Source organism: Ovis aries, chromosome 8 (assembly GCF_016772045.2).
Source record: "Ovis aries strain OAR_USU_Benz2616 breed Rambouillet chromosome 8, ARS-UI_Ramb_v3.0, whole genome shotgun sequence".
NCBI classification, from domain to species: Eukaryota; Metazoa; Chordata; class Mammalia; order Artiodactyla; family Bovidae; genus Ovis; species Ovis aries.
The window spans coordinates 18,989,773-19,017,392 of record NC_056061.1 but is presented as its reverse complement, the minus strand read 5'-3'; the positions used below and the strand labels follow the sequence as shown (position 1 = coordinate 19,017,392).

Genomic DNA, 27,620 nt, shown 5'->3' with positions numbered 1-27,620 from the left:
CTTCTTTGCTAGTAATGAACACAAACTTTATTACTGAATCTATAATAATAATCACAAGCAATTCCACTCTTTTGACTTTTAAATGGTTGAGGATGGAAAATGCAGAGATTTCCCATGAATGAATTTTTTTAAGAGTATGAAATACTGTACATACTATTTTGTATCACTTTAGATAGGCGTGTGTAACAGAAGAGTCTTGTTACTATAATCAGCTTTTGTCTTTTTAAACTGCTTTTGAAAATATAAAGATTAAGGATTGATGACCAATCTGTTTACTTAAACTTTGTGTTACCTCCATTTCCATGTGAACTGAGGATGATACTAGCATCTAATAGATGTTGCTGTAAATAAATCCACCATCTGAAATGGAAGTCTATAAATTGACTATAAAGAAGGAAATTCAATTATCACTGAGCAAAGTAATTTTCTTTATGAAACAGATGTCAGAAAGGGAGAAAGGTGACTTTCAAGACTTCACAGGCTGGATTCTTATAAGAAAAGTTTAAAATAGTCAAATTTTAAAAAAGGCTAGAACAACTGAATCCTGAGGAACTTTAGGGGGAAAAGTTTGGTAAGGATTTTTTTCAAGTTTATTGCAATTTTCTTTTAATATTTTTCTGATCCTAAGATTACTACTAGGTCACTCTGAAAAATCTGATTAGCAACACAAAAAGACATGGGAAAGATCGTAACAATCATAAGCAAATATTGTTTACATTTAAGAATAATGCCCTATGTAGTTATTCTATCTTTTTATAGCTGAAAACAAAGAAACAAACAAAAACACTAAGTTCACAAATATAGAGATCAGAATAGTAGCTGCCAGAAATGGGTGATGGGAATCAAAAACAATCATATACACATTAAATTTTGTCTTTTGTTTGTCAATATCTATGTCATCAAATAAATTAACAAGCATAAATGTTAATGGTTGCGCAACATGACATTATGTGAGCATTCCATGAACTGCTCCACCATTTTTTTACTGTTGGATATTGCAGAGTCTCTTCCTATTTTACTGTTTATATAAAATGCATTCATTAACTGCTTTGGCATAATAAGATTACATTTTGGATTACTTCCTTTGGTAGATTCCCCAACGCTGAATAACTGGAACTAAATAAATGCCTTTAGAGTAAGGATCTTCCTCTATGCATAGTACTTAATTGCTTTTTGGAGCAACTAAATCTAGTTACATTTCCTTCAGCAATGTTGAGCCAATTTTTATCCTATTCTCACCAAATTGAGTATTAACATGTTTTTAGTCTTTGCTAATTTGATAGGGAAGAAAGAGGGGGAGAAAGAAGTTGGAAGTGTTGCTACTTTATTGTGACTTTGTATAAGGAGAAGTCAGTGATCATTCTGCATCTGTCTGGATATGTGAGTGGGGAGAATGCATTGAACAGGTAACCAATACTGGAGGGAAGTGCATGCCAGGCAGTGGTGACAGGAGGCTGGCAATCTTTGAAAGTGTGGCAACTACCCATTTATCTGAGCACTGGCTAAACCCCATTATTTGAAGTAGCATCCTGAAATTCCATAATGGAATGAACTCCTAGGAAAAACTGGAGAAATGTCAGGTCCCTGGATCTAATCTTAGTTTAACTCAAGGGCCCTGGTTTTGAGTCTTATCTTGTGACAACAATTAACTTAATGGAAGGAAAACCTACTAGAAAACGGTTCACTGCACGTCTTTAATGACTGTGAGAAGTAGATATTTTAATCACTTTTTGCAGTTACTTTTATGATATATGACAATAAATATGAGCTTTCCTTCTTCTCTTTGTCTAATATAAAGAGCAAGTAGGCAACTGTATTCCAAATTTTTATTCTCAGTCAGGAGAAATTTATTAAAGTGTTGTCAACATATGGTAGATTTATGAGCTATTTCTAAGTTCTTTTTGGAATCCTCTAATTATATAAAAGCATTTCAATTGTATTGGTAAACCTTCACAATTTATGTGTTAATAAAGCCAAACTATTTTAATTTCATTTGAAATGACAACGTACTACCTTTTCCCTTCATATTTCTTTATCAAAAAATATGATTCAAAACTTGAAAGTAATTATTCTTTTTTCTAAATTGTATATATGTACATCATTCAGTGCTCTCAACTACTATGGTTCTCAAAATATATTTTATTCTGAGGAAGAGGGTGAGAGAGTGAAGAATAAAACCACGGAGAAGGAAATGAGAACACTTGCAACTCAAAGAACTATTTGGAAAAATTCAAGGAAAAGTTTGTTTTGGAAAAAGAGATGAATATGATGAACACATACTTTCAAATATGATTGGATCATATCATAGCTTAGTTTTCATATATCAATTATTCCTTGTTGCTCAGAAAAGTGGAAGATTTCATGGGTTTCAGAAGATTGCAGCTGGCTCATTACATGCTGAACTGATAACCAAGTAAATAAGAAAGGAAGATTGTGGTAACTCTGGATTTGGGAATATGTGGATAGGGTCATTGTGCAGACAGAGCAGGGTCTAATTCCAGTTTTCTCACTTACTATATGACTCAGGAATCAGCCAGTCAGACCTTCAGTGTAGCTACAATACGGAGTTCATGAAATCTCTCCAGTATTGATACTGTATACCTGGCATACAATAACCCGAAGATAATGGTCTTGCTACCACCATTATCATCACTACCACTGTCCTCCTCCTCTTCTCTGTTCCAAAGAAAAGAGAGAAATCTACTATAAACTCTGAATTCTTAGGTTCTTCTGTTTAGATTGTTATTTTCTCCCAATCTTCAATGGTGTCATTCCAATCTGAGATCCATTTCATGCTAAAGTAGTCCTTGTCCCATCCATCTCTGTCACTCTTTATCCCATGATTGAATTGTATTTTCTTCATAGCACTTACTGTTATCTGACATTATACTGTGAACTTATTTAATATTTTATCTCACTAGAATGCACATTTCACGAGAGCGGGGACTTTGTCTAATTTGTGCATCACTGAATCCTCCAGATATAAGAACACACTTTGGCACATAATAGATGCTCAAAATTATCGGAGCTGGCACATAGTATTTGCTGAATAAAGATGCGAACCATAAGCAACTAAACATGTTAATAACTGCAAGCCTGACAAGATGAAAGAGCTTTAAAGTTCACTATATCTCATTTTTGAGAGTTAAACTCCAGGTTAATATTATTCTGGGTTTCCCTGGTAGCTCAGATGGTAACGAAAAGTCTAGTTATATAGCACTATATAGCACTCTATAGCTATAAAGGCTAGATAGCAGAAACTCAACACACATACTACGGTTGTTATTTGAATTAATAGTTAAATCTAAATTGAATAATATGTATACTTTCTACCTGACCAGAGGAAGTTCATGAGACACAGTGGGTTAAAAAAATTTTTTTTTAATAATTTTAATACCAAGTGAGCTGTAAGAATTGAAACAGAAGTTAGCAGCAATTTATATATTAGAGTAATTGTGATTATTATTATATCAAGAACTTAAATATGTTAAAATAATATTAAACAAATAAATGCATTAACCAAACAGAATTTAGAAGAAAAGGTGACAATCTCTTTTACTTATCTGTTCTAACCCTAACTGTCTACCTAATGGCATGAATGAAAAACAAAAATGTTTATAACAAAGAGCTGTGAGGAAATTCTTGGGTTCTCTGCCCTATTATTAAATCTCTTGGATTTCCTTATTTTGCAGGACCCTGGAGTTAGTCATTATTTGTACTGCTTCAGGAGAATTGGATAACCAATTAGTAAGTTAAAAACAAACATTACCCTCAAGGCTTAGGTTCTCTTTATTATCAATGGAAAAGAATTTTCAGCTAAATTATAAGACGAACTTCCAAATGCAAAATTAATGGTGGTATATCCAGAGAAGGGCTTCTCCAGTGGCCCTAGTGGTAAAGAACCCACCTGCCAAAGCAGGAGACATAAGAGATGTGGGTTTGATCCCTGGATTGGGATACATAAACAGATCTCTCTAGGAGAAACACTTCATGATGTAGCAGAAACGGCTGCAGTTACTAGGATAGTTAACCCTAAAATTTGTCAATGAACTATCTTCTAACATGTTTTAAAGGAAAAACTTTAAAGAAAAACATAAAACTATACATCTACATCATAAAGTGGTAACACAGAAAGCTTTTTAAATGAAATCTTCAATGACTTACTTTAGAAGGCACTTGCTATACACTGAATGTGTCCTCTCCTCCCAAAATTCATACGTGCAATACTAATCCCTAATGCGATGACAATTTGGAGACAGGTGGAGGCTTTTGGAGGTGGTTTTGGATGAGATTAGTGCCTTCATAAAAGATACCCTAAAGACCTCTCTCAACCCTTCTGCCACATGAGGACGCATAAAGAAGATGGCCATCTATGAAACAAGAAGCTGACCATCAGAAGACACCAAAATCTTCTGGTACCTTGATCCTGGATTTCCCAGCCACCATAACTATAAGAAATAAATGTTTCTTGTTTATAAGCCACCTAGTTTATGATATTCTACCATACCATTATAGCACTGTGAATGGACTAAAGGAAATTGAAAACAAACTCACATCACTACAATTAAATTTACTACAGTTATCATAGACAAAATTTCATCTAGTTATAGCTGAAAAGAAATAGCTTTGCACAGGTACATAGTTGCATTAAATCTGACTAGTTAATATGCATTTGTTTACATTTCTACTGCCAACTCCAATCATCTGTACTAACTTAAGGCTCTATAGTCATGAATGTTTACCCAACAATCATATATTTAAATTTCACACTGCACGAATATTCTTCTCCTTTTTGTTTAAGTAGTGACCTTTGTTCAGTACATATTTCCATATGGATTTATAAATATTATGTAAAGTGTTTATATCTTAGGAAATTTAAAAATAAGTTCACTGATGCTTGGAAGGTTTTTTTCTTTTTAAGACCAGTTATGTTTTTAAATTAAAATACATTGCACAGGAAGCCATGCAGAGCTTCTGGCAAAATCTCCTTAGTCACTCGTCCTTGTGATGTCATCCTGGATTATGACATCACTCAAAACTGCCCTATTTTTTCGATCTCTTATTTATACATTCCACTGTACAGCCTTAACTTCCAGAATGTCTAGTTATTTGCTAAATTACTGCTACTACTGCTATCCTACTTCAACTAAATAGGCAATTTAACCAGTCGATTTTCTATCAATCACCTGATTTTTTTTCATACTGTCAAAGTTGTTCTTGGACTTCATGGTCTATAATTTTAATACTCTTTTTTTTTTGACAATACCATATAGAGTCCATGCCTTTTTTTTGATGTCTCTGTCTCATCCGTCTAGCAAAACTCAACAAAAACAAACCAGCTACCTTCTCCATGCTTGTATCTGAACTGCTGAGCACTGCTGGAGAAACAAGTATCATACTCCTGAGGACTGATGCCACCATGAATTCACGGTCTCCCACCAAGATGCTGTCCAGAAACGCTACCATGTTTCTCTAGTCAGCCCTCTCTAGGATGACAGTCTCAAAGTACACAAAGTCATCTGAAATGTCTACTCTCTCCTCGTGAACCTTAGCAACACCCTGTCTGGTAATTCTTCTTCACACAGTTAACAAGGACCATTGGATAATAAATATCTCATATGTTTGCCCCCAGATCTGCCGAGGCACTCACACATATGCCTATCTTCTCCTCTGTTCTCTCATACTGCAGCGGAGATGGAAACACTCTATCAAGTTGTCCTCTGAATCCTCCCCTCCGCTACCTTAAGGATCTCCTCTTCAATCAAAATCAATCTGGATTATATGCTATTACTCTACCAAAAGTACTTTCAGTAGAGTCATCCATGACCTCTATATAGCTATGTCCAAAGATACTTTTCAGTCCTGAGACATCCTACCCTAGCAGCAACCTTTGACACAACTGAATATTTCCTCATTTTTAAAATATCACTTTCCCTTTGCTTCTGTGATAATCACATTTTATCGGTTTTCCTCTTACTTCTGGGATTACAACTTCCAACTTCTTAGTCTCCTTTTCTAGCTCCTTTCTCTCACTAATGCCTACATGTTTAGGCTATCTCTTTTCAATCTATATATATTCTTAGCAGCCCCATTCCCTTCTATCCATTCAATTATCATTTAGCTGTTGATGACTCATAAGTCTGGGCTTCCCAGGTGGCACAGTGGTAAAGAACCCGCATGCTCATGCAGGAGCTGCAGGAGAAGTGGGTTTGTTCCCTGGGTCAGGAAGATCCCCTGGAGTAGGAAATGGCAACCCACTCCAGTATTCTTGCCTGGAAAATTCCATCCATGGTCAGAGGAGCCTGGAGGGATACAGTCCTAGGGTGCACAGACATGACTGGGCACCCATGCATGACTCATAAGTTCAAGCCTAGAGCCTACTTCTAGCGCCTATGTTTGAGATCCCTAATGTTTGGCTGCTACTTGGTATCCTAAAGCTAGACTGTCCAGCTCTGAAAGCCAGCTCTGCTATTTTGTATGCCCTTGGGTAAGTTACTTAACTTTCAGTGCTCTGTTTCTTCCTATATAAAATGAGGATAAAAACAATATCCACTCTTACTTTACAGGGCCGTTGTAACATCTGGATTAATGTTTGTCAACGGAGACTACTTCCCTTGTTCACTGTTTCTGCAGCACCAAGTGCAGTGCCTCAAAGTAGGTATTCAATAGCATATGCTGATTCACTCGATACATGAACTCAACAGATGGTAAATTATCCCAATTCTCAGGAATTTTCTACCAGTCCCATTAAATTTAAAATTCCTTGCTATAGCTACCTCATGATACCTTTCTAAAGGACATCATAGTAATTTCAAAGAAAAAAACATATACGGAAATATTCCTGGAAAAATATAGCATTTGTTTAAATCACACACATATATACACATAATCTGAGGTTTCCTTGGTGGCTCAGACGGTAAAGCATCTGCTTTCAATGTGGGAGACCTGGATTCGATCCTTGGGTGGGAAAGATCCCCTGGAGAAGGAAATGGCAACCCACTCCAGTACTCTTGGTTGGAAAATTCCATGGACAGAGGAGCCTTGTAGGCTACAGTCCGTGGGGTCGCAAAGAATGGGACATGACTGAGCGACTTCACTTCACGTATATACACATACAAATTTAGTATTAGAAATCCATGTCAATGTAATTCAGGCAATGAAACTGATTTGAAGCACTGGTTTTAACAGGTATTATAAATTATGAAACATTTCAACATAAATCTAAATGTAAACATATTACCTCATTTTTTACATTAGGTTTTATAAAACAAGAAATACCTGGCCTAATGAAACACTTTAACGGAAGAGAACAGTGGCTGGACAAAAACCACCAGGTCCACAAGGAGGGCTCAACACAGCAGGGTGATGCCAAAGAGCAACGATCCGCTCGCCCACCAGACGACTCAGGGCTGCTGACAGGTGCTTCTGTTCCATAAAGTACTTTACCTCTGTTTTTCAACTTTGCTGTTTGAAATTTGGAAAGTTAGAGGAGAAGTCTAGAAAGAAGATGTTTCTTAGAGAAACAGAATTTTTGCACACATGTGCTAGAAGAGTAGCCTTTTACTTGAAAAGTTAGTGAAGATATGTATTCCTATCCTATGATGATTCCTATTCCTATCCCTATCTCTACTTATTACCCGAGGGCCACAGGATGGAAGTCTTTTCCTTGTGGTGCAGGCTAATTCCAGTTTGGGAACCCTTGAAACAGGTCTCCTTCTCACAAATTCCTATCTTCTGCTTCTCCTGGCAGTTGGGAAGGCTACACAGTTTAACCCAAGTCAGTGGCCACTGGGGCAGTCATTAACACTATTTACTCCCAGGCAGGCAGAGGAACCAGAGATCAAATTGCCAACATCCACAGGATCATTGAAAAAGCAAGACAGTTTCAGAAAAAACATATATTTCTGCTTTTTTGACTATGTCAAAGGCTTTGACTATGTGGATCACAAGAAACTGTGGAAAATTCTGAAAGAGATGGGAATACCAGACCACCTGACCTGCCTCTTGAGAAACCTGTATGCAGCTCAGGAAGCAACAGTTAGAAGTGGACATGAAACAACAGACTGGTTCCAAACAGGAAAAGGAGTATGTCAAGGCTTATATTGTCAACCTGCTTATTTAACTTCTATGCAGAGTACATCATGAGAAACACTGGGCTGGAGGAAGAACAGGCTGGAATCAAGATTTCTGGGAGAAATATCAATAACCTCAGATATGCAGATGACACCACCCTTATGGCAGAAAGTGAAGAGGAACTAAAGAGCCTCTTGATGAAAGTGAAAGAGGAGAGTGAAAAAGTTGGCTTAAAGCTCAACATCCAGAAAACTAAGATCATGGCATCTGGACCCATCACTTCATGGGAAATAGATGCGGAAACAGTGGGAACAGTGTCAGACTATTTTTGGGGGCTCCAAAATCACTTAAGATGGTGACTGCAGCCATGAAATTAAAAGATGCTTATTCCTTGGAAAGAAAGTTATGACCAACCTAGACAGCATATTCAAAAGCAGAGATATTACTTTGCCAACAAAGGTCCATCTAGTGAAGGCTATGGTTTTTCCAGTGGTCATGTATAGGATGTGAGAGTTGGACAGTGAAGAAAGCTGAGTGCTGAAGAATTGATGCTTTTGAACTATGCTGTTGGAGAAGACTCTTGAAAGTCCCTTGGACTGCAAGGAGATCCAATTAGTCCATCCTAAAGGAGACCAGTCCTGGGTGTTCACTGGAAGGACTGATGCTAAAGCTGAAACTCCGGTACTTTGGCCACCTCATGCGAAGAGTTGACTCACTGGAAAAGACCCTGATGCTGGGAGGGATTGGGGACAGGAGAAGGGGACAACAGAGGATGAGATGGCTGGATGGCATCACTGACTCGATGCACGTGAGTTTGGGTGAACTCCGGGAGTTGGTGATGGACAGGGAGGCCTGGCGTGCTGCAATTCATGGGTTCGCAGAGTCGGACACAACTGAGCGACTGAATGACTGAACTGAACTGATGTGGTGGTAACACTGCATCCCCTCCCCCAACCCTTTAAGTTACAGTGACCAAGTGACTTGCTTTGGCCAATGAGAAGAGAGCTGAAGTAACAGGTGTTTTTCCAACAGCTGCATCAAAAGACACTGCGTGGTTTTCTAGGTTTTCTTTTGCTACCTCCCCACCCTCCAACACCCTGACTCCTGTCTTGGCAAATGCAAATGACTCAGATGGCAGCTGGTCCATCTGTGTCTGGGCCCCAGAGGGAGGTTGATGAGAAGCAGAGTCGTGGGCAGACCATGTGGCATGCACCAGACAGAAAGTGGGTAGAGCATATTCTTTTAAACCACTAGGATTTTTGAGGCTGTTACTGTATCGTTCTAGTCTCTTCTAACTGATGTGAATTTGCAGTCCTATTTCATAAAGAAACAAGTTAATTTTCTGAGTTTCCCTCTCCTTTAGGTGCCAAGCCTATCATCTTGTTTGGTCTATCATCTTTATCAATCAGATGCAAATCTATACCAGCTTCGGGCATTTATATATTAGCCATGAATAAGTTTTAGAGCTGAAATTATTGGCACACTGTGGAATTGCTTTCATGAATTACTGAGATAAAGTTCTCATAGCTAACAAAATTTCTGTGCTTTCGAAAACAATCATAAATACAGGATAGAGCTCTGTACAGAGTGAGACATATAGCAAACCTGAGTTAAGCAGCAGGGATGATTTCTATAACTCAACGTAGGACAAAAAAAGTAGTATTTTCATTTGACTAAAGTGTACATTATTTTAGAATCAATTCCACCTACTCCTAGATCCCTTTTAAAGTATAAAATAAACTTCCAATCTTAATAAAATATTCAACATGAAACAATTTAACTCATTAACCATGGAAACAATGACACATTTAAGCAAAATTACTGTCATCTAGTATCATTTTGCTAACTTAAACATTTTTAAATGAAAATATTACTTATTCAGTTTATCATACTCCTTTATAAAAGTTTCAATAGTAAATTAATATCTAAAGTATATGTAAGGAACATCACTAAATAAACTCTACAAAATTGATGTCTAGCCCCAGTAAGCATCCCAAATGCCTGAATCCTATTATGAGATTAAAAAAAAAAAATAGATTTTTCTACCACTATATTCACATTCTCAATCTAATTTCCCTCCTCCCCACTCCACAATCCTTCCCCCTTCCTTTAGGTTTACCCCCTTGGTATTCTTAAAATTACTGATATTAGCTACTTCTCTTTTTCAGGAAGCTCTTTAGCAATCTTTCCTACTGGTATGTCTGGAGCAGTGGATTTCTTTTGGTTAATTTGGGAAAACATTCTTTTGCAGCCTTCAAAATGAAGGTTATCTGAGTAAATTGATCTAATGTAAAAATCCATTATACATGTTTCCCCAGTCTTGGAGCAGATGCCCTTCTTTCTTTTATTCACTGGAAGCTCATTCAATCTTTTTAGCTTTGATGAGTTGACTTTTTTTCTACTTCACACACTTAAACCATATTAACTGAATGTTTCCTCTGAGAACGAAATACCTCGTCAGTACTAAATGCTCTCTCTCAATTTATAGTTTTTCAAATCAGGAAAAGCCTTCCTAAATATTTTATTAAATTATCAGTGTCCATAGAGCTTGTATATTTCCTCTGATCCTCTTATCCACCATAGTGAAATTATGTCCTTTTTTTTTTTTAAACTCCCAAACATTTTTTGTTCATACCCTTCCAACAGAGCCTCAATTTCCTGTTTAGAAATTATCTATATTTGGTCTTCATGGGATACAGAATTCAAGCCGAATGGAAGACTCCTATCATATCCTCTCTTTCATTTCCCAAGACCCTCATGGGGCCACATTAACTAAAACAGACAACTGACCTTTCTGATAGGGCTTTGTGTCTTGACAAGGGTAGAAAAAAACCAGTGATTTATTATTTCTAGGATGTCCCAGAGTGATTGTTCAACTATAAAGATCCTCTCTGGCACCTTGAGAGTGTTAGGCTCAATTTGTTCTTCAGCCTTTTTTTACATGTCTGCGACACGACTGTATCCCATTAAATTAACTTTCTGCTCAGCACAACCATCGATTTCTGTGGTACAACTAACAATAATATTTGATATAGGCATACATGTTATTTTCTACATGTATCTTATCTCTTGAAATGCCTTGTTTTGCATTTGCCGATCTTCAATGTCACTTTTGCTTTGGTTACTCTTAATCAACATTTCCCAAAATTTGTTCTGGGAAACAATGTTTGTAACTCAGTGTTAGCAGATGTTACATTAAAAAAAAAAAAGAGTTTGTAGTTAAGTAAGTATGGGAAACACAAAGATAAATAAAATTAGTTTCTTTTTCTGTGACTTTGAATTTCTAAGAAAAAATATAGGATGTAGTTTTTCCTATTTTTTAGAATGTATACAGATACAGATTTATCCTGCCATATCTAAGGTGATCTGTAGAATATAATTTGGGGAATGCTATTCTAGAGGCTGCTATTTACTATCTTCAATAAAGACTTTAGTTTCCCTCGAACTTGTAATAATACAGCAATGCTATCTCTTTTATTTTTAATACTATTTAGTGTTTGGTATTCATCTTATTCTTATCCCATTGGTTTATACATTTTGTGGTTATCTGTATCCCTTATAGACTCTGGAAATCCTGTGACTTGGTTTTAAAAAAAATGCTACAACATATTTTAACTGAGCTAGGGCATTTTAAGTTTTGAAAATCTACTTCATGTGTCTATCATTCTTTTGGTAGGTTTAGAAATTCATTGACATTCTCCACTATTGCTCAGTGTTTCTAACTGTAATTTTCCTGAGGCATGTAACCCAAAGCAGTGGTTTCTCTTCTGTTTTTGCAGCATAAATTTAAGAATCTTGAGCTTATATCAATGTAGGCCTATATACTTCTGAAGGTGATTTATAAGATGTTCTCAGAATACGCCTGAACCTCAGCGACGAAAGGAGAATGTTAAATTATGGTGATTTAGCAGTCCCTCTATGAGATAATTTAGGAAGATGAATTTTCCTAGACTATCTTAGTAATACCTTGATCTACATAAAAGTGTGTAGCATAGAACTTTATCAACAATCAAAAACCAACTAATTCATAATGTGGCCATTGATGTTCTTTTTATTCAATGAATGCCTAATTTTTCATTTTGATATGGAAACAAATAGATCAAGCTCAGACTTAGGGTAAATAATTTTTCCTTGATCCTGTTCCTGACAGCCAATTCTCCTGAGTGCATTGGTCAAATGAAAGGTAACTATCAGTGATGAGGTAACGGGTAGGAAAAAAACAGGAGATGATGGTAAAACAGTTTAATACTAATTGTTTCTCATCTGGCAATCCCACTTTAAAGAATAAATGTATTTACTGGTTGATTATAGCTACATTATTCAAACTATAGGAATACTGAAAACAACCCAACTGTCCAACATTTAGGGAACAGTGAAAACTGTGGTGAGAAGATGAATCTTTAAGAACTAAAATTAAAAATATATTCTATATAAACACACAGAAGTATATAAGAAAGGAAGTTAAGCTAAGTTAATTTTTACCATAAAATTAAAATACAGAAAATATAGATAAAATTAACACAATGTTTTTTGCACATGAATAAGGACAAAGCATATATACTAAAAGAATAATTATTTTCAATGGAAGTGTTCTTTAAGGTCTTTTGCTTACTACAGTTAGCTAAGCATAGAATTTTAAAATACTCTTACAAGGTCCTAGGCAAATGATTTTATCCAGGCAAACTGTCAGTGGGTATTATATTTTTATCAGTAAATAAGTATATGTCTCTAATATGAATACTCATATATAGAAACAAACACATAAGCTTAAGACACTATTATGATTGAAAAGTATCCCAATTTACATGATAAATATTTAGAAGAAATACATAACTGTTTCTCTTTGCATGCTTTATTACCCTATCTGAGTCCAGATACAATGAAGTAGTCCTATTTCCTCCAAATTGTCTCACCCCCACAGAAATGAGGACGAGAGTTAAAACCAAGTATGCCACATCAAAAGGAAGAAAATATGCAGACACTGGGTACGCAAAGACACAAATGCTAAAAGCAGAAATTTGTTCAGTAAAAAACCAGTAGCTAATTTTAAGTAGGAGTTTTAAAAATTATGGATTCCCTTGCTTAGTGTTTAGAACATCCTAAACCAAAATGAACAACTGAAGTTATTGGGGACTAGAAAAAGGGAAGAAAAGGGATAACGAAGAACAGGATTTAAAACAAAGAGGACAGGTTAAGAGGAGTGTAGAAGCCTTCTCTATACTTTGAAGACCTCTATGGCAGAATAAAATCTAAAGTGAATGGCAAGCTGTTTTGCTATTACTAGGAAAGTGCCTGAGAGACAGAACAAAGGAACGCAGTCTTTCTCATTAAGCGTTTACTGCTCTGCTTCTGCTTGTGTGAAGGAGCACAGAACCACGTGGACTAGTATACTAGGTCAGATCCACTCCTGCCCCAGCCAGACTGCTGAGACTAACACAAAGCTGATTGATACGCAAAGGAAATATGTGACTGTTCTTCCTTGATGTCAGCTTCTAACACTGTTGACATTGAAAGTGAGGTCCACTAATGACTCTTAGTGGACACTTAGGTTGTTATTCATAAAGTTGCCCAAAGCCTCTTGAGGAAATAGCATCTATGCTTTTCATGAGCATGATATAAAAATCTCTTCTTAATCTACTGATAAAAAGCAGCTAAAAATGAAAAATTTCTTCTTTGCTCTGAGTAGCAGATAATTAATGAAGCTTAACCTAGGAAGAGCTGCAAAACACTTTACAAGGACTTACTGGCCTACAGGACTTCTAACTGGGAAGCAGAATATCTCACTCATTTTCTTAAATACTAGTTTTTATATCTCACTTGCCAAGCTTTCTTTATTTCAGATTTTTTTTTAATTAAGCTAACATACTAACATGTCTGATGGCTCAGTGGGTAAAGAATCTGCCTGAAATGCAGGAAACATAGGAGACAGGGGTTCGATCCCTAGGCTGGGAAGATCCTCTGGAGAAGGAAATGGCAATCCACTCCAGCATTCTTGCCTGGAGGATCCCATGGACAGAGGAGCCTGGCAGGCTACAGTCCATGGGGTCACAAAGAGTCAGACATGACTCAGTGACAGGGATATATACTAAAATTAAAATAATTTTTAAAGAAAGAAATCCACAAGCTTGCCACTCTACTAAACCTGATGACTTTGTCCACAGGCATATATAATTTGTAGTTTTAATCACATGATACGTAACCTAATGGAGCCAGGCTTTTTTAAAGGCATTGTTTAACATTTTTTGACATGCATGTTCTGCTGAACTTTCCCAGTGTGCTCACTTAATTAGTACATAATAAAAGGAATTCAGTATATGCTAGAGGCCAATCAAAATGTGAAAATTTAATGGATACCACAAAAGCCATATAGAAAATATGATTTTAAGACACTTCATAATTCCCATTTATAAGCCACTTTCCATCTTACCTCTGCTCCAGACAGATAGTAGGCTGAGATTAGTCCACCAACAAAGCGTATATTTACTTCAAAAACAGAAACTTCAGCATTCTGTGGGAAACAGAATAAAGGATGTTCATATGTAAATGGTACAATACAATTGAGAAAAATATCACCATGAAAAGTGCATGAAACATTTAAATTTTGTTCAATCCTATATGCTTGCTCAGAGAAATTTATACACAAGAGGAAAAAGCTTTGTCTTTTAACTGTCAAATATATGTAAATATTATAGGTAATTTTGACTCTTAAATACCAATTATAAAAATATTTATAAAATGAAGTTATTTCCTCCTTCTATTCAGTAGAGGTTCAGTTCAGTTCAGTCGCTCGGTCGTGTCCAACTCTTTGTGACCCCCATGGACTGCAGCACAGCAGGCCTCCCTGTCCATCAACAACTCCCGGAGTTCACTCAAACCCATGTCCATTGAGTCGGTGATGCCATCCAACCATCTCATTCTCTGTCGTCCCCTTCTCCTCCCATCTTCAATCTTTCCCAGCATCAGGGTCTTTTCCAATGAGTCAGCTCTTCGCATCAGGTGACAAAGTATTGGAGTTTCAGCTTCAACATCAGTCCTTTCAATGAACACCCAGGACTGATCTCCTTTAGGATGGACTGGTTGGATTTCCTTGCAGTCGAAGGGACTCTCAAGAGTCTTCTCTAACACCACAGTTCAAAAGCATCAATTCTTTGGTGCTCAGCTTTCTTTATAGTCCAACTCTCACATCCATACATGACCACTGGAAAACCATAGCCTTGACTAGACAGACTTTTGTTGGCAAAGTAATGTCTCTGCTGTCTAGGTTGGTCATAACTTTCCTTCCAAGGAGCAAGCGTCTTTTAATTTCATGGCTGCAGTAACCATCTGCAGTGATTTGGGAGCCCCCCAAAATAAAGTCAGCCACTGTTTCCCCATCTATTTGCCATGAAGTGATGGGAGTAGATGTCATGATCTTAGTTTTCTGAATGCTGAGCTTTAAGCCACCTTTTTCACTCTCCTCTTTTACCTTCACCACAAGAGGCTCTTTAGCAGATGTGACAGGCTCAGGGTATTCTAGTATTCTGTTCTGTGTTCTTTTATTTTACTCATTTTCCTGTTTGGCCATAAAGGCTCTTTATACACTGGCTGGTAGTTCAACATTATTCTATAACTCTTCCCGCATCATTTTAGGTATTAATAGCACAGCTAGAATGTTAAATAGGATCTGAAGTTGGAGTGGCTTGGGTTCTAGTGTTGGATCTCAAATATACTGCTTTTGATCTGGGATGGTCATATTTCTTTGAGAGTAAGTTTCATCTCTAAGTAGAGGATTATATGTTGGACTTCCCAGGTGACTCAGTGGTAAAGAATCCTCCTGCCGGTGTAGGAGATGCAGGAGATGTGGGTTCGATCCCTGGATTGGGATGATGCCCTCGAGTAGGAAACGGCAACCCACTCCAGTATTCTTGCATGAAAAATGCCATGGACAGAGGAGCCTGGTGGGCTATATAGTCCATGAGGTTGCAAAGAGTCAGACACAACTGAGTGACTGAGCACTGAGCAATAATAAATGTTGAACCTTGTTAAATTAGCTCTTACATACACCAATAATAGCTTGCTTTTATTATTATTTATGAAGTACTATATCCTGCATTATAGAGTCATATAGTCTCTTTATATGACTAAGTCTTTTAATCCTCACATCAACTATATGAAATAACTGCTATTCTTTTGTCCATTTTACAAATGGAGAAACAAAGTTATAGTGGTTACTGTGACTATTTTAAGGTCAGACAACTAGTAAGTGGTTGAATCAGGATTTAAACCTGAGTACTCTGATTCGTGGTCTCTGTTATCCTCACTCCTGTCACCTCACATGATAATGCATCAGGTACCTTTATTAATGGTCATATAATTCTGGCATATAATTAGTAATTATTGCCAACAACTGTTGCATAATATTTGACTATTACATTCTATTATAGATAATTTAGCCCAGCTAACCTACAATAGAAGTTAGATACACTTTGTTATCCAACCAAACTTTGGGTCTGCTTGCCCACACAACAAAGCCAGTCCACTGACACCGGGTTGCAGTGAAGGGAAGTACAGTGTTTACTGCACGATGCTACTGAGAACAAGGGCAGCTCATGCTCAAAAGACCTGAACTTTCGATGGCTCTGAGGGGAGGGGTTTTAAAGGCAGTGTGAGGGAGGGGACTGCAGGGTGCATGATCAGCTCATGCACCATTCTCAGGATTGGATGGCATCAAAGTAAAATTTCAAGCATCATCAATATTCTGGTTTCAACTAGACTAAGGTGTATGTGCTTACAGTCAGCAGTTTTCATCTGGGGTGGGTCTGTTCCCTGTAAAAATAATGTGAGAATGTGTGCCAGGCCTTTATCTGTATCTTTCAGGGACACTGGGAGTTCAGTGATTATGCTATGTGGCAGATTAATAATCTAAATAGCTACCACATTCCAGGCCCAATAGCTATTTTTTGCTTCTACATTTTCACATTTCCTAATCATTAACTCTTGAGCCAGCCTTTTGAGACTCAACAGAGGCCTGGAAGACTAAAGCAAAAGTCTTTTGCTTCAAAGGAGACTGCATGTACACCCGTGGTGGATTCATGTCAATGTATGGCAAAACCAATACAGTATTGTAAAGTAAAATAAAGTAAAAATAAAAATTAAAAATAAAAAAAAAGGATAGGGACACAGGGGCTTGTATGTTGCTTCAACTCCAAGCTTTCGTTAGCTTCTTTACATGGTCATTGGGCCTATGTGATAATTGTTCACTTTTGCCTAACATCAAATCAGTCACCGAAATCACAAAGGCTAATAGCAAACTAATATATGGAGTCAATATCCAGCAGATGAGCTTAGTCACAATTTTCGGAGAAATTATTTCCCTTAACAAACATTTATTAAGCAACTACTATGTGCCAGGCACTGTCCTAGGTTCTAGGGACACAGCAATGAAACCTCAGGTCCTCAAATTATGGAGTCTACATTTTAGTGGGAGTCTACATTTTCAGGAAAAAAAGGGTATGTGATTTCATTTAATTTCCACATGTTCTCTCTAAAAAGGTGCAAGGGTCTCACAAATTAAAGCTAAGTAATTGCTTAAGTTACAACTTCGTTTTCCAAAAAATTTCTTGCAAAAGGAAGATCATGAAAATTACTTAGACAATAACTAGGTTAGAGTTAGGGAAAACCACCATAATATATGACTCTCTGGTGAGTTCATTTAGTTGTATTCCCTAATTTGTAATATGTACCTAAAACCTAATATAATTTGATTAGAGAACTTTACATAGTAATAATTTATCTGTGATGTGTATCCCTCTAAATGAGTATCATACAAACATTGGTAGAAGCTTTAATATTAAACAAAATTCCTGATAAGGAAAAAGGAAGGAAATTATTAATTTATTTTTGCTCACACAGCCCCACTTATGTCTAAAGGTAATAATGTCTAATAATAAAATCTAATAAATAAAACCCTCAAATCTTATCACTCTCAATTTGAACTTGTGGATTTTAGTTTTTAAGCCTAAGAAGAGTCATCCACATTTCTGCCTATTGAAGCATGCTGATTTTATATTCTTATTCTAGCTTTGGGTTCATTTGCTATACATTTCCTTTTCCTCCTCTGAAAACTTTGGATAACTGGGACTTTCATATAAATATCTGATATAACGTATTGCAAAGTAGAGGACTGAGCCATGTCAAACACCATCATAAATATATCTTCAGCAAGACATCCGTCACTTACAGGGTACAGCTGTTCAACCAGTTATTGATCCAGCAATGTGTTCTAGAACCTAAATTCTATTTATCTTCCTCTGTCCGAAGATATTGAGAGATGGTTTTGCAAAGTGCCCTGCTCAAGGTCAGTGCTTTGTCTTTTGAATTTCTCAGATCTAATAGTTTGGTGAGCCCGTCCAAGAAGCAAATCTGGCTTGTTAGTGAATCCATGCAGGTTCCTAGTTCCTTGTGTTCCTGTCTTTAAAGTTCTCATTCAGGAATGTCAAATCACCATTAGTCATACACAATAGTTATCATATTTACCTTCTTTTGGGGGCCAAAACTACATTTGAATTCCCAATATATAATTTTTCATCCTTTTTTTCCCCACAAAGTTAAATCCAACTTATTTGAAACCTAAGTTTGAGAGCTTTTAACATTTGGGGGTTTACTATGCTTTAGGTAAGAAGAATGAAATTTACATACTTTAGGTCACTCTTTACAGATCTGTAGATGAAAAGGACTAAGAAGATAAAAACATAACATCTTGCTTGGCTATAGTGGGGGCAAAGACTATAAAAACACTGCTCTAGAGGCAGAAAGACCTGGTATCAAAGGTTGGTTCAGGAGACAGCTAAATGTGAGATCCCAGGCAAACCACATATTCTGAGTCTTGGTTTTCTCATTTGTAAAAAGGGACCATGCACTTCTTACAGGGCACTATTAGTCCATGCATTGCACGCACTGCCTGGCACAGGTGAAAGTAGTCAGTAAAGAGTTGATGCCCTTACACCGGACAAACCTCAGCTGAAGTAAACCAATAAGGCCTCGCTTCTTCAGGGATGAATAGCAAATCAGAAACTGCAGAATCATAATCTTCTAAATACTAGAATGCAAACTGATCCTTTTGGGAGTCATGTCCCATACCCGTATAAGTGCGTTATGTTTCAAATCCTCTTTTTGAAATATAGTATCCTGACCAAACTTCCTTTTGTGCTTAAAGTACTTTATACAATATCTGGATTTTCCAAAGTGAGCTTCTACAATCTGTGGGTTTAAGGCCAATTTTATAAATGTCTTGATTCTAATTTACATGAGAATAAACTTATTAAATTTGAATGAAGATACGCATCCTATTAATATTAATGCAGCATCTTTTCAGATGCTCCAAAACTTCTCCAGTGATTCACTCTAATGACAGAAGAGGGGTCTGGGCAGGGAGAGAACAGTATGTGAAGGATGGGAGCCCCAAACAGCCTGTAACACTAGAATTTTGTGTGATTTATCTTAACAATGTAGATTTTGTAATCTCTTTTAATCTGTTTGGTTTTTTTTTTACATATGTAATCTTTAAAAAATCTTAAAAATGGGAGTATAAGTGCTTTAAATGTTGTGCTAGTTTTTTCTGTACAACATCACGAATCAGCTACATGTATCCGTATATCCCCTCCCTCTTGAGCCTCCTCCTACCTCCCGACCCCATCCCACCCCTCCACATCATCACAGAGCATCAAGCTGAGTTCCCTGTGCTATACAGAAGCTTGTGTTTATTTTAAATGAGACTAAATTCCCTAAATCTTTAAGTAAGGTCACATTTCAGGAACACGCCCTGTGTATTCTATGGTGTCCAGTACACAGTGAGTGTACACAGGTGAGTGCCAGTTTGAGAAGTAGATCCAGTCTTTGTTAACTGTATGCACAATGGATGAGCAAGGGGAAGCTGGACATTTTCAGCTTAAAGCCTACCCACAAAACTATGTGGGCTGGAAAACTGCTCTTTCACTTTGACTTTCCTCTACCAACAGCTGTTGAATCAAAAAACACACTTAACCAGAATCACACATAAATTAAATAAAATATGTAGTATAATTAAGTTTGCAACTAAAATCAAGAGGTAAAATCATGCAAGAACTAGGCTTCCCTACTAAAGTCTCATATTGCCCAGGGTGTCTTAGACTGGTAATTTCCACATTAAGTTAACCCCTTTCCTTAGTATTGCTGTTCTCTGGCATACTAAGTATGTGTATATGTGCTTGCTATATACAAATATAAATAAAGTGAAAGTCATTCAGTCGTGTCCGACTCTATGCGACCCCATGGACTATATAGTCCATGTAATTCTCTAGGCCAGAATACTGGAATGGGTAGCCTTTCCCTTCTTCAGGGGGTCTTCCCAACCCAGGGATCGAACTTAGGTCTCCTGCATTGCAGGTGGATTCTTTACCAGCTGAGCTACAAGGGAAGCCCTGCAGCTTAAGAGAAAGATAAAAACGTCTGACACTTGCAGCCTATTTTCTCCGTTTGGGGGCCCCTAGCCTTCCTGCCTGTTAGCCTCTCATTCTCCCCTTTTCTTTTACGAGAATTATGTTGCCAACGGAAAGGGGTGTTCTCATTCCGTAACTGCTTCTGCGCTGATAAGGGGCATTGTACCTAAACTGGTGAGGCAACATATTCTCCTAACACTCATATTGAGGGTCTCTGATCCACACATATATATTTCAACCTCCTCCTATAAGACAGGATGGCATCTTAAATAACTCAAAGAAACTTATTAGGTTGTATTTTTTATAAGCAACTTATTCACTTTTATAAGCAAATTATAAGATGATGTATGGATGTAAGAGTTGGACTGTGAAGAAAGCTGAGCGCCGAAGAATTGATGCTTTTGAATTGTGGTGTTGGAGAAGACTCTTGAGAGTCCCTTGGACTGCAAGGAGATCCAACCAGTCCATTCTGAAGGAGATCAACCCTGGGATTTCCTTGGAAGGAATGATGCTGAAGCTGAAACTCCAGTACTTTGGCCACCTCATGTGAAGAGTTGACTCATTGGAAAAGACTCTGATGCTGGGAGGGATTGGGGGCAGGAGGAGAAGGGGACGACAGAGGATGAGATGGTTGGATGGCATCGCTGACTCAATGGACGTGAGTCTGAGTGAACTCTGGGAGTTGGTGACTGACAGGGAGGCCTGGCGTGCTGCAATTCATGGGGTCTCAAAGAGTCGGATATGACTGAGTGACTGAACTGAACTGAAGATAATAGATTTTAATAAATAAAATAACAGGCTTGCCCATTTGAATAACAAATTAAGGTTGTAGAACAGATTCAGCTATGGATTTTGATTGAGGAATTATAGAGGCACAGACTTTCCTTGATAGATACATTGCTCCTTTGCACCTTCAGGCTTTAAGATAATTATTTAGAATCAAACCTGCATCAAGTTTAAGGAATTCTCCTTAATTCTTAACTTATGTTCCATATAGCAGGACAGACTGGATTGCTTTAAACTGAAAAAGACTTCTTAGAAAAGAATTTTTATTTCCAGAAATATCTTAATTTTAAATATCTTAATCCTATTCTCGATTCCAATTATTAGGTTTTTTTTTTAGACTAATACTCTGAGCCTTAATATCAGAGAATACTTCTCTCCTAGCTATTCCTCTAAACTTCCTGTCAGTTTTCTACTCAATGAACTATAAGCAAGGAACAAGCAAGTATTAATTAATACTAACATGTGCTAACCTAGACAGCGTATTAAAAAGCAGAGACGTCATTTTGCTGACACATTTCCATATAATCGTGGGCTTCCCTGGTGGCTCAGAGGGTAAAGCGTCTGCCTACAATGCAGAAGACCTGGGTTCGATCCCTGGGTCAGGAAGACCCCCTGGAGAAGGAAATGGCAACCCACTCCAGTACTCTTGCCTGGAAAATCCCATGGACAGAGAAGCCTGGTAGACTACAGTCCATGGGATCGCAAAGTTGGACACGACTGACTTCACTTTCACTTTCCATATAATCAAAACCATGTTTTTTCCAGTAGTCATGTATGGATGTGCGAGCTGAGAAGGCTCTCAGAGCCCAAGAAGGCTGAGCACCGAGAAATTGATGCTTTTGAACCGTGGTGTTAGAGAAGACTCTTGAGAGTCCTCTGGACAGCAAGGAGATTAAACCAGTCAATCCTAAAGGAAATCAACCCTGAATATTCGTTGGAAGGACAGATGCTGAAGCTGAAGCTCAAGCTCCAGTACTTTGGCCACCTGATGCGAAGAGCTAACTCACTGGAAAAGTCGCTGATGCTGGAAAATATTGAGGAGAGGAAGAGAAGGGGGCAACAGAGGATGAGATGGTTGGATGGCATCACTGACTCAATGGGCATGAGTTTGAACAAACTCACAAAGATAGTGAAGGACAGAGAAGCCTGGCATGCTGCAGTCCATGGGGTCGCAAAGAGTGGGACAGGCTGAGCAACTGAACAACTATGCTTTATCTTATATTTATGTTTATCTGATCAACTATGCTTTATCCACTTACAGTGGAAACAGCATTAGACTTTTCAAGACAGGTAACTACCCATAAGCTTTGTCTATGTTTAGGCTTAGCATACACATTCACTTGTATGTGGTACTTCAAAGTGTGTGTTGTAGTAACATCTTAAAGATTACATTTCCTCTTAATAGATTAAATTACAATATTAAACAGTATAGCTTAGTATAATATGTGTCCAAGCAGCTTTTAACTTCATGTTTAAGTAACATGATAGACCTCTTAAGATGAACAAAGTACAAATTCTTCGGGCAACAAAGATAGGCAAATCACCTTCTTCTCTCTGTTAATAGGTTAGTTTTACCAAGCAGGTCCAGAAAGGCCCTCAAGTAGCAGTCCACTCTATCACTGATTACTGTCAGAGGGATCATAGCTCAGTATCCTTACAGCCAAAACCGAAATCATCTCCTCTGGCAGACAGTGATTAGCGTTCAGAGAGAAAACACTGAACAGCTCCATATGACAGGATAATTAACTCAGTTATCTACACCATCGGCTGTAAAGGCTGCTCGAAAACAGAGCTTTTATAAAAGCAATACTAAGGCAAAGGTCACTTCTCTTATACTCCATGGTATGGAGCTCTGGACCTAAGCCAAGGACTCATTCAGGCACTTGAAGAGATCCCAATTTGCTTCTTGAGGTCAATTTACAACCTTCAGATAGAGAACCCTACAGCTTATTTTCTAAAAAGTAGGATGGCATTCCAATTGTGTAAGAGAATAATCTGGATCTTTAAAAAATACAGTCACTGTTGCTACCAATACCTCTGTTATCTAAAACATATGGTGTTCATTACAATTAAAAAGCACAATTCAAGTGTTTGCCAAAGATCAGTCTCACTGTGTTGCTAGTTAGGGTCTGGAACAAGCTAATCATTAGCTTAGTCATTCTCAAAGCTCATCCTCTCATACAGAGATATCACTTTACCTCAATGCAGGAAAAGGCTTTTTAATAATAATTTTAATATAGTTTCGATTTTTACTGAGGGTTTATACAAGAAATTGTTATACGGAGAAAATGTCTATGACATAAAATTCATTATGGAAGTCAGTTATCAATATTCCTCATGGAAGCATCTAGGTGATCAATACTTCTTTAAAGTCATAGTAGAGAGGAGGAAGGAGAAGGCAATGGCACCCCACTCCAGTACTCTTGCCTGGAAAATCCCATGGACGAGGAGCCTGGTAGGCTGCAGTCCATGGGGTCGCTAAGAGTCAGACATGACTGAGCGACTTCCCTTTCACTTTTCCCTTTCATGCACTGGAGAAGGAAATGGCAACCCACTCCAGTGATCTTGCCTGGAGAATCCCAGGGACGGGGCAGCCTGGTGAGCTGCCGTCTATAGGGTCGCACAGAGTCAGACACGACTGAAGCGACTTAGCAGCAGCAGAGAGGAGGAAGTTCAGAACTGAGTCTGCAAAGGCCTAAATATGAAACTCCCGATCATTTGTTCTTAGGTTAATGATCCTTCCGTATCAGGAGCCACCAAAAACCTGTTCTGGAAGTAGGTTAGGGAAAAACAAGCACATCACTTGCACCTGAACTGCGGATCATTTCTAACTATTTAAAAATATGGCACAGCACAGTGTCATACTCCATGTTCTACCCATGTTCCACGTCAGACTCTCTCCTAGCTGAGTCTGGCACAGTTTGTCAGCAAGTAGGACAAGGTAACAACATCTCATCATTTCATTAATCTTTAGTGAATACCTATGGAATGATACATCCTAATGAGTACTGAGATATCAAGATTACATGCCTACTTTTGAGGGACTCAGATTCTTTGGCTGCCTATGTTTCTCAACTCTTGGCAGTTCCTTTCCGCTAAAAACGGTACTGAGTTAGGCATGATCTTATTAAAAAGCACAGGTCTTATCTAATGCATGATTTGCAGCAGATTAATTAGTTACCTCTTCATCTATAAAAATAGGGAAAACACCACTTACCCCCTGTAATGTGTCACAAAGATTAAATCAGGTAATCTATGAAAAAAAAATCACCTCGCATTAATACTCTGTATGTCTCAGTACTCTTTAAATAGTAATTTCCTTTGTCCTTTCTTCATTTCCTAAAAAACCTGGCCTGAGCTAGGTAATTTGACTATTATTCCTGCTAGATTATAAGCTTCATTAGGGTAAGAACTTGACAATTAAAAGGTAATTACTATAGCTAAGTTTAAAATGGATAACTAAAAAGAACCTACTGTATAGCACATGGAACTCTGTTCAATGTTACGTGGCAGCATGGATGGGAGGGGAGTTTCGGGAAAAATGTATACATGTATATATAAGGCTGAATGCCTTTGGGCGTTCACCTGAAAATATCACAACATTGTTAATGAGCTGTTCTCCAACACAAACTAAAAGGTTTTTTAAAAGGTAATTAGTATATAATTAATACATGCATGAATTAATGAATGAGTAATAAGTAGCCGAGGATCTGCTTCAGATTCCTTGTCTTAGGATTACTTTGAATTAAAACCAGAAAACTCAGCCACCAGAGTCTACCCTTATAGTTTTCTTCCCAGACCTTTGTGCCTTTAGACAACTGGAATAAATACAAAGCTCTACCTGAAGCCCTCGATCCTATAGATTATCTCAGTGATTTAAGTCAGTTGTTACAGCCATTTGAACTTTGTACTACCAAGTATGCAGATTCATCAACTTGCTATGCCTTAATTAAAAGAAAATGAGTTTTGGTTAATGACAGTATAAACCAATAAAAAAACACGTACTTTATACCTGTAAGTGATGCAAATTGAATATTTCACATATAAACAAATTTATTCTTGACTGTAAGATTTGTTTATACTCAGGAGCACCACAAGATAAAACAACTCTCAACAACAGTGGTTCTATTTCAGTTTCGTTCTTATTTTTCCCTTGCGATAAGTTTGGATGCATTAACTTTTTTTTGCATTACCTTTATACTGTCAATTAAAATACCTTATCAGGGAAAAGCGTTAATTTGAAAACAAGCAATAATTTATCCAGGCTGGAATGATACTATATGTTATCCATAAAAATAAGTTTTCTGTCTAACTTTTCCAATTTCTCCTTCCTTTACATAAATGGAACAATGTTTTCAGCATTTTCAGAAAGAAAACTATAATTGTTGACACAATTGCCAGAATCTCTGGGTAGAACAACTGAATACAGGAAAGATTCTTTTATGGGACATAATAAAACCAACTAGAAGACTGCAGCTGGAGCACTTTAAATCAATATAGTTGTCCTGAATTTATATGTGTTATTAATTTTAATATGGGAAGTATTATCATTTGGATGTTACTGATAAACTTTTATATTTTTAAAGAAAAATATAGCAATACCCAAAGTTGTTGTTCAGTCACCCAGTTGTGTCCAACTCTTTGCAACGCCATAGATTGAATACTCAAAGAGAGAACTGCAAAAAATACGTTTCAAGACCTCTCACATTAGGAATAGTAAAATAAACTGAAATTTGAGACCCGTGGCTATGGTTTTTAAAGTATATTTTGAAGGGTATAGCCCAAGATTATCAATAACAGTTCTAAATTATATTTTATATAAAAGTCTGTGAAGTCATTAAAGAAAATCTTACAGAAATACAAAAATACAATTTTAAAGAAACAAAGCACAGTATCTTAGGCATCATTCAACTGATAGTCTAATTCCTTTACCTGACAAGCAAGGAAGTCAAAGAATTTGCTCTTCGTAAGTTCTAAATAGCCTGATAGCCCCTATTAGATTCCCTTTGCCTCCTCACAGGCTCCTACGGTCCATGGAGCACATCCATGTCACCTGGTCATGGTCTGAGGCCAGCCAACTGCCTTCTGTTACCTTGACTATTACTGTGTGAGGCTTTTGTGCTTCACCCTTTTAAATAAATGATTTCAGGGTTTCTCAGACTACCACTGGACAGGAAAAGCCAAGAACTGCTGCAGTGTTCGGGGAAACTTCTGGGCAGCTAAGGCATAAGTGCCAAACAAGGAACCTGCACACTCTTTAGCCTGTGTCACCAAGGTCTACTCTCCTGGAAGAATCGAGGTCTCATTCTCCTCCTTTTCCGGAAGAGAGGATGGGGAGGGAATACATTCTCCATTCTCTCCTCCATATATAGTCGAAGACAGTCCATAGTTCTTTACCAGTAGGTAGCTGAGTTTACGCAAAAATAACGTGGCAGGGCAAAAATACTATTAAGAAAGAACTGCTTTTGTTGTTCAGTTGCTAAGGTGTATCCGACTCTTTGCAGCCCCATGAACTGAAGCACAACAGGCCTCCCTGTCCTTCACCATCTCCTGGAGTTTGCTCCAACTCATGTCCATTGAGTCGGTGATGCCATCGAACCATCTCATCCTCTGTCGTCCCCTTCTCCTCCTGCCTTCAGTCTTTCCCAGCATCAGGGTCTTTTCCAATGAGTCAGCTCTTAGCATCAGGTGGGCAAAGTACTGGAGCTTTAACATCAGTCCTTCCAATGATTATTCAGGGTTGATCTCCTTTAGGATTCATTGATTTGATCTCCTTGCTGTCCAAGGGACTTTCAAGAGTCTTCTCTAGCACCACAGTTTAAAGGCATCAATTCTTTGGTGCTCAGCCTTCTTTGTGGTCCAACTCTCACATTCATATAGGACTACTGGAAAAATCCTCAGAAAGAAACCTTTTGGTTCATTGCCTTAATTTTTCAAACTCAGGTCTACTAGTTATATCTGAGCTACCACAGGTCATATCCAACCAAAAAGCCATAGAATCTTACAAAATCACTCAATCCTTGAGCTTGTTTTTTCATATTTAAATTAAAAAGACAGAACACGTCAATTTCCAAGGTCCCTTTATGTTGGAATACTGTGTCTTTTATATTCTAAATTCAGTTATAGGCAGACTAAACACAAACTCATCTGATTCTTTAACTCAGTGATTTCCAAAGTGGGCTATTTATGGCAATTAATTAGAGGGACAGGAATATGTTTTTAATTCAAAGAGGCAGGAAAAGGACTCAGTGTTATGCTGCCTTTAATACTCTGGATGGTGCTGGTGAGAAGAGCTCCACAATGCAG

General features: G+C 37.6%; 1 protein-coding gene across 1 annotated transcript in view; it reads right to left on the bottom strand.

Moving 5' to 3' along the window:
- Nucleotides 1-27,620, bottom strand: part of MAN1A1 (mannosidase alpha class 1A member 1) — a 171,346-nt gene that overhangs the window by 93,922 nt on the left and 49,804 nt on the right. The window contains exon 5 of the mRNA XM_015097327.3: nt 14,501-14,581. Within this exon, the coding sequence (XP_014952813.2) occupies nt 14,501-14,581 (81 nt within the window). The remainder of the gene's footprint in view (nt 1-14,500; nt 14,582-27,620) is intronic.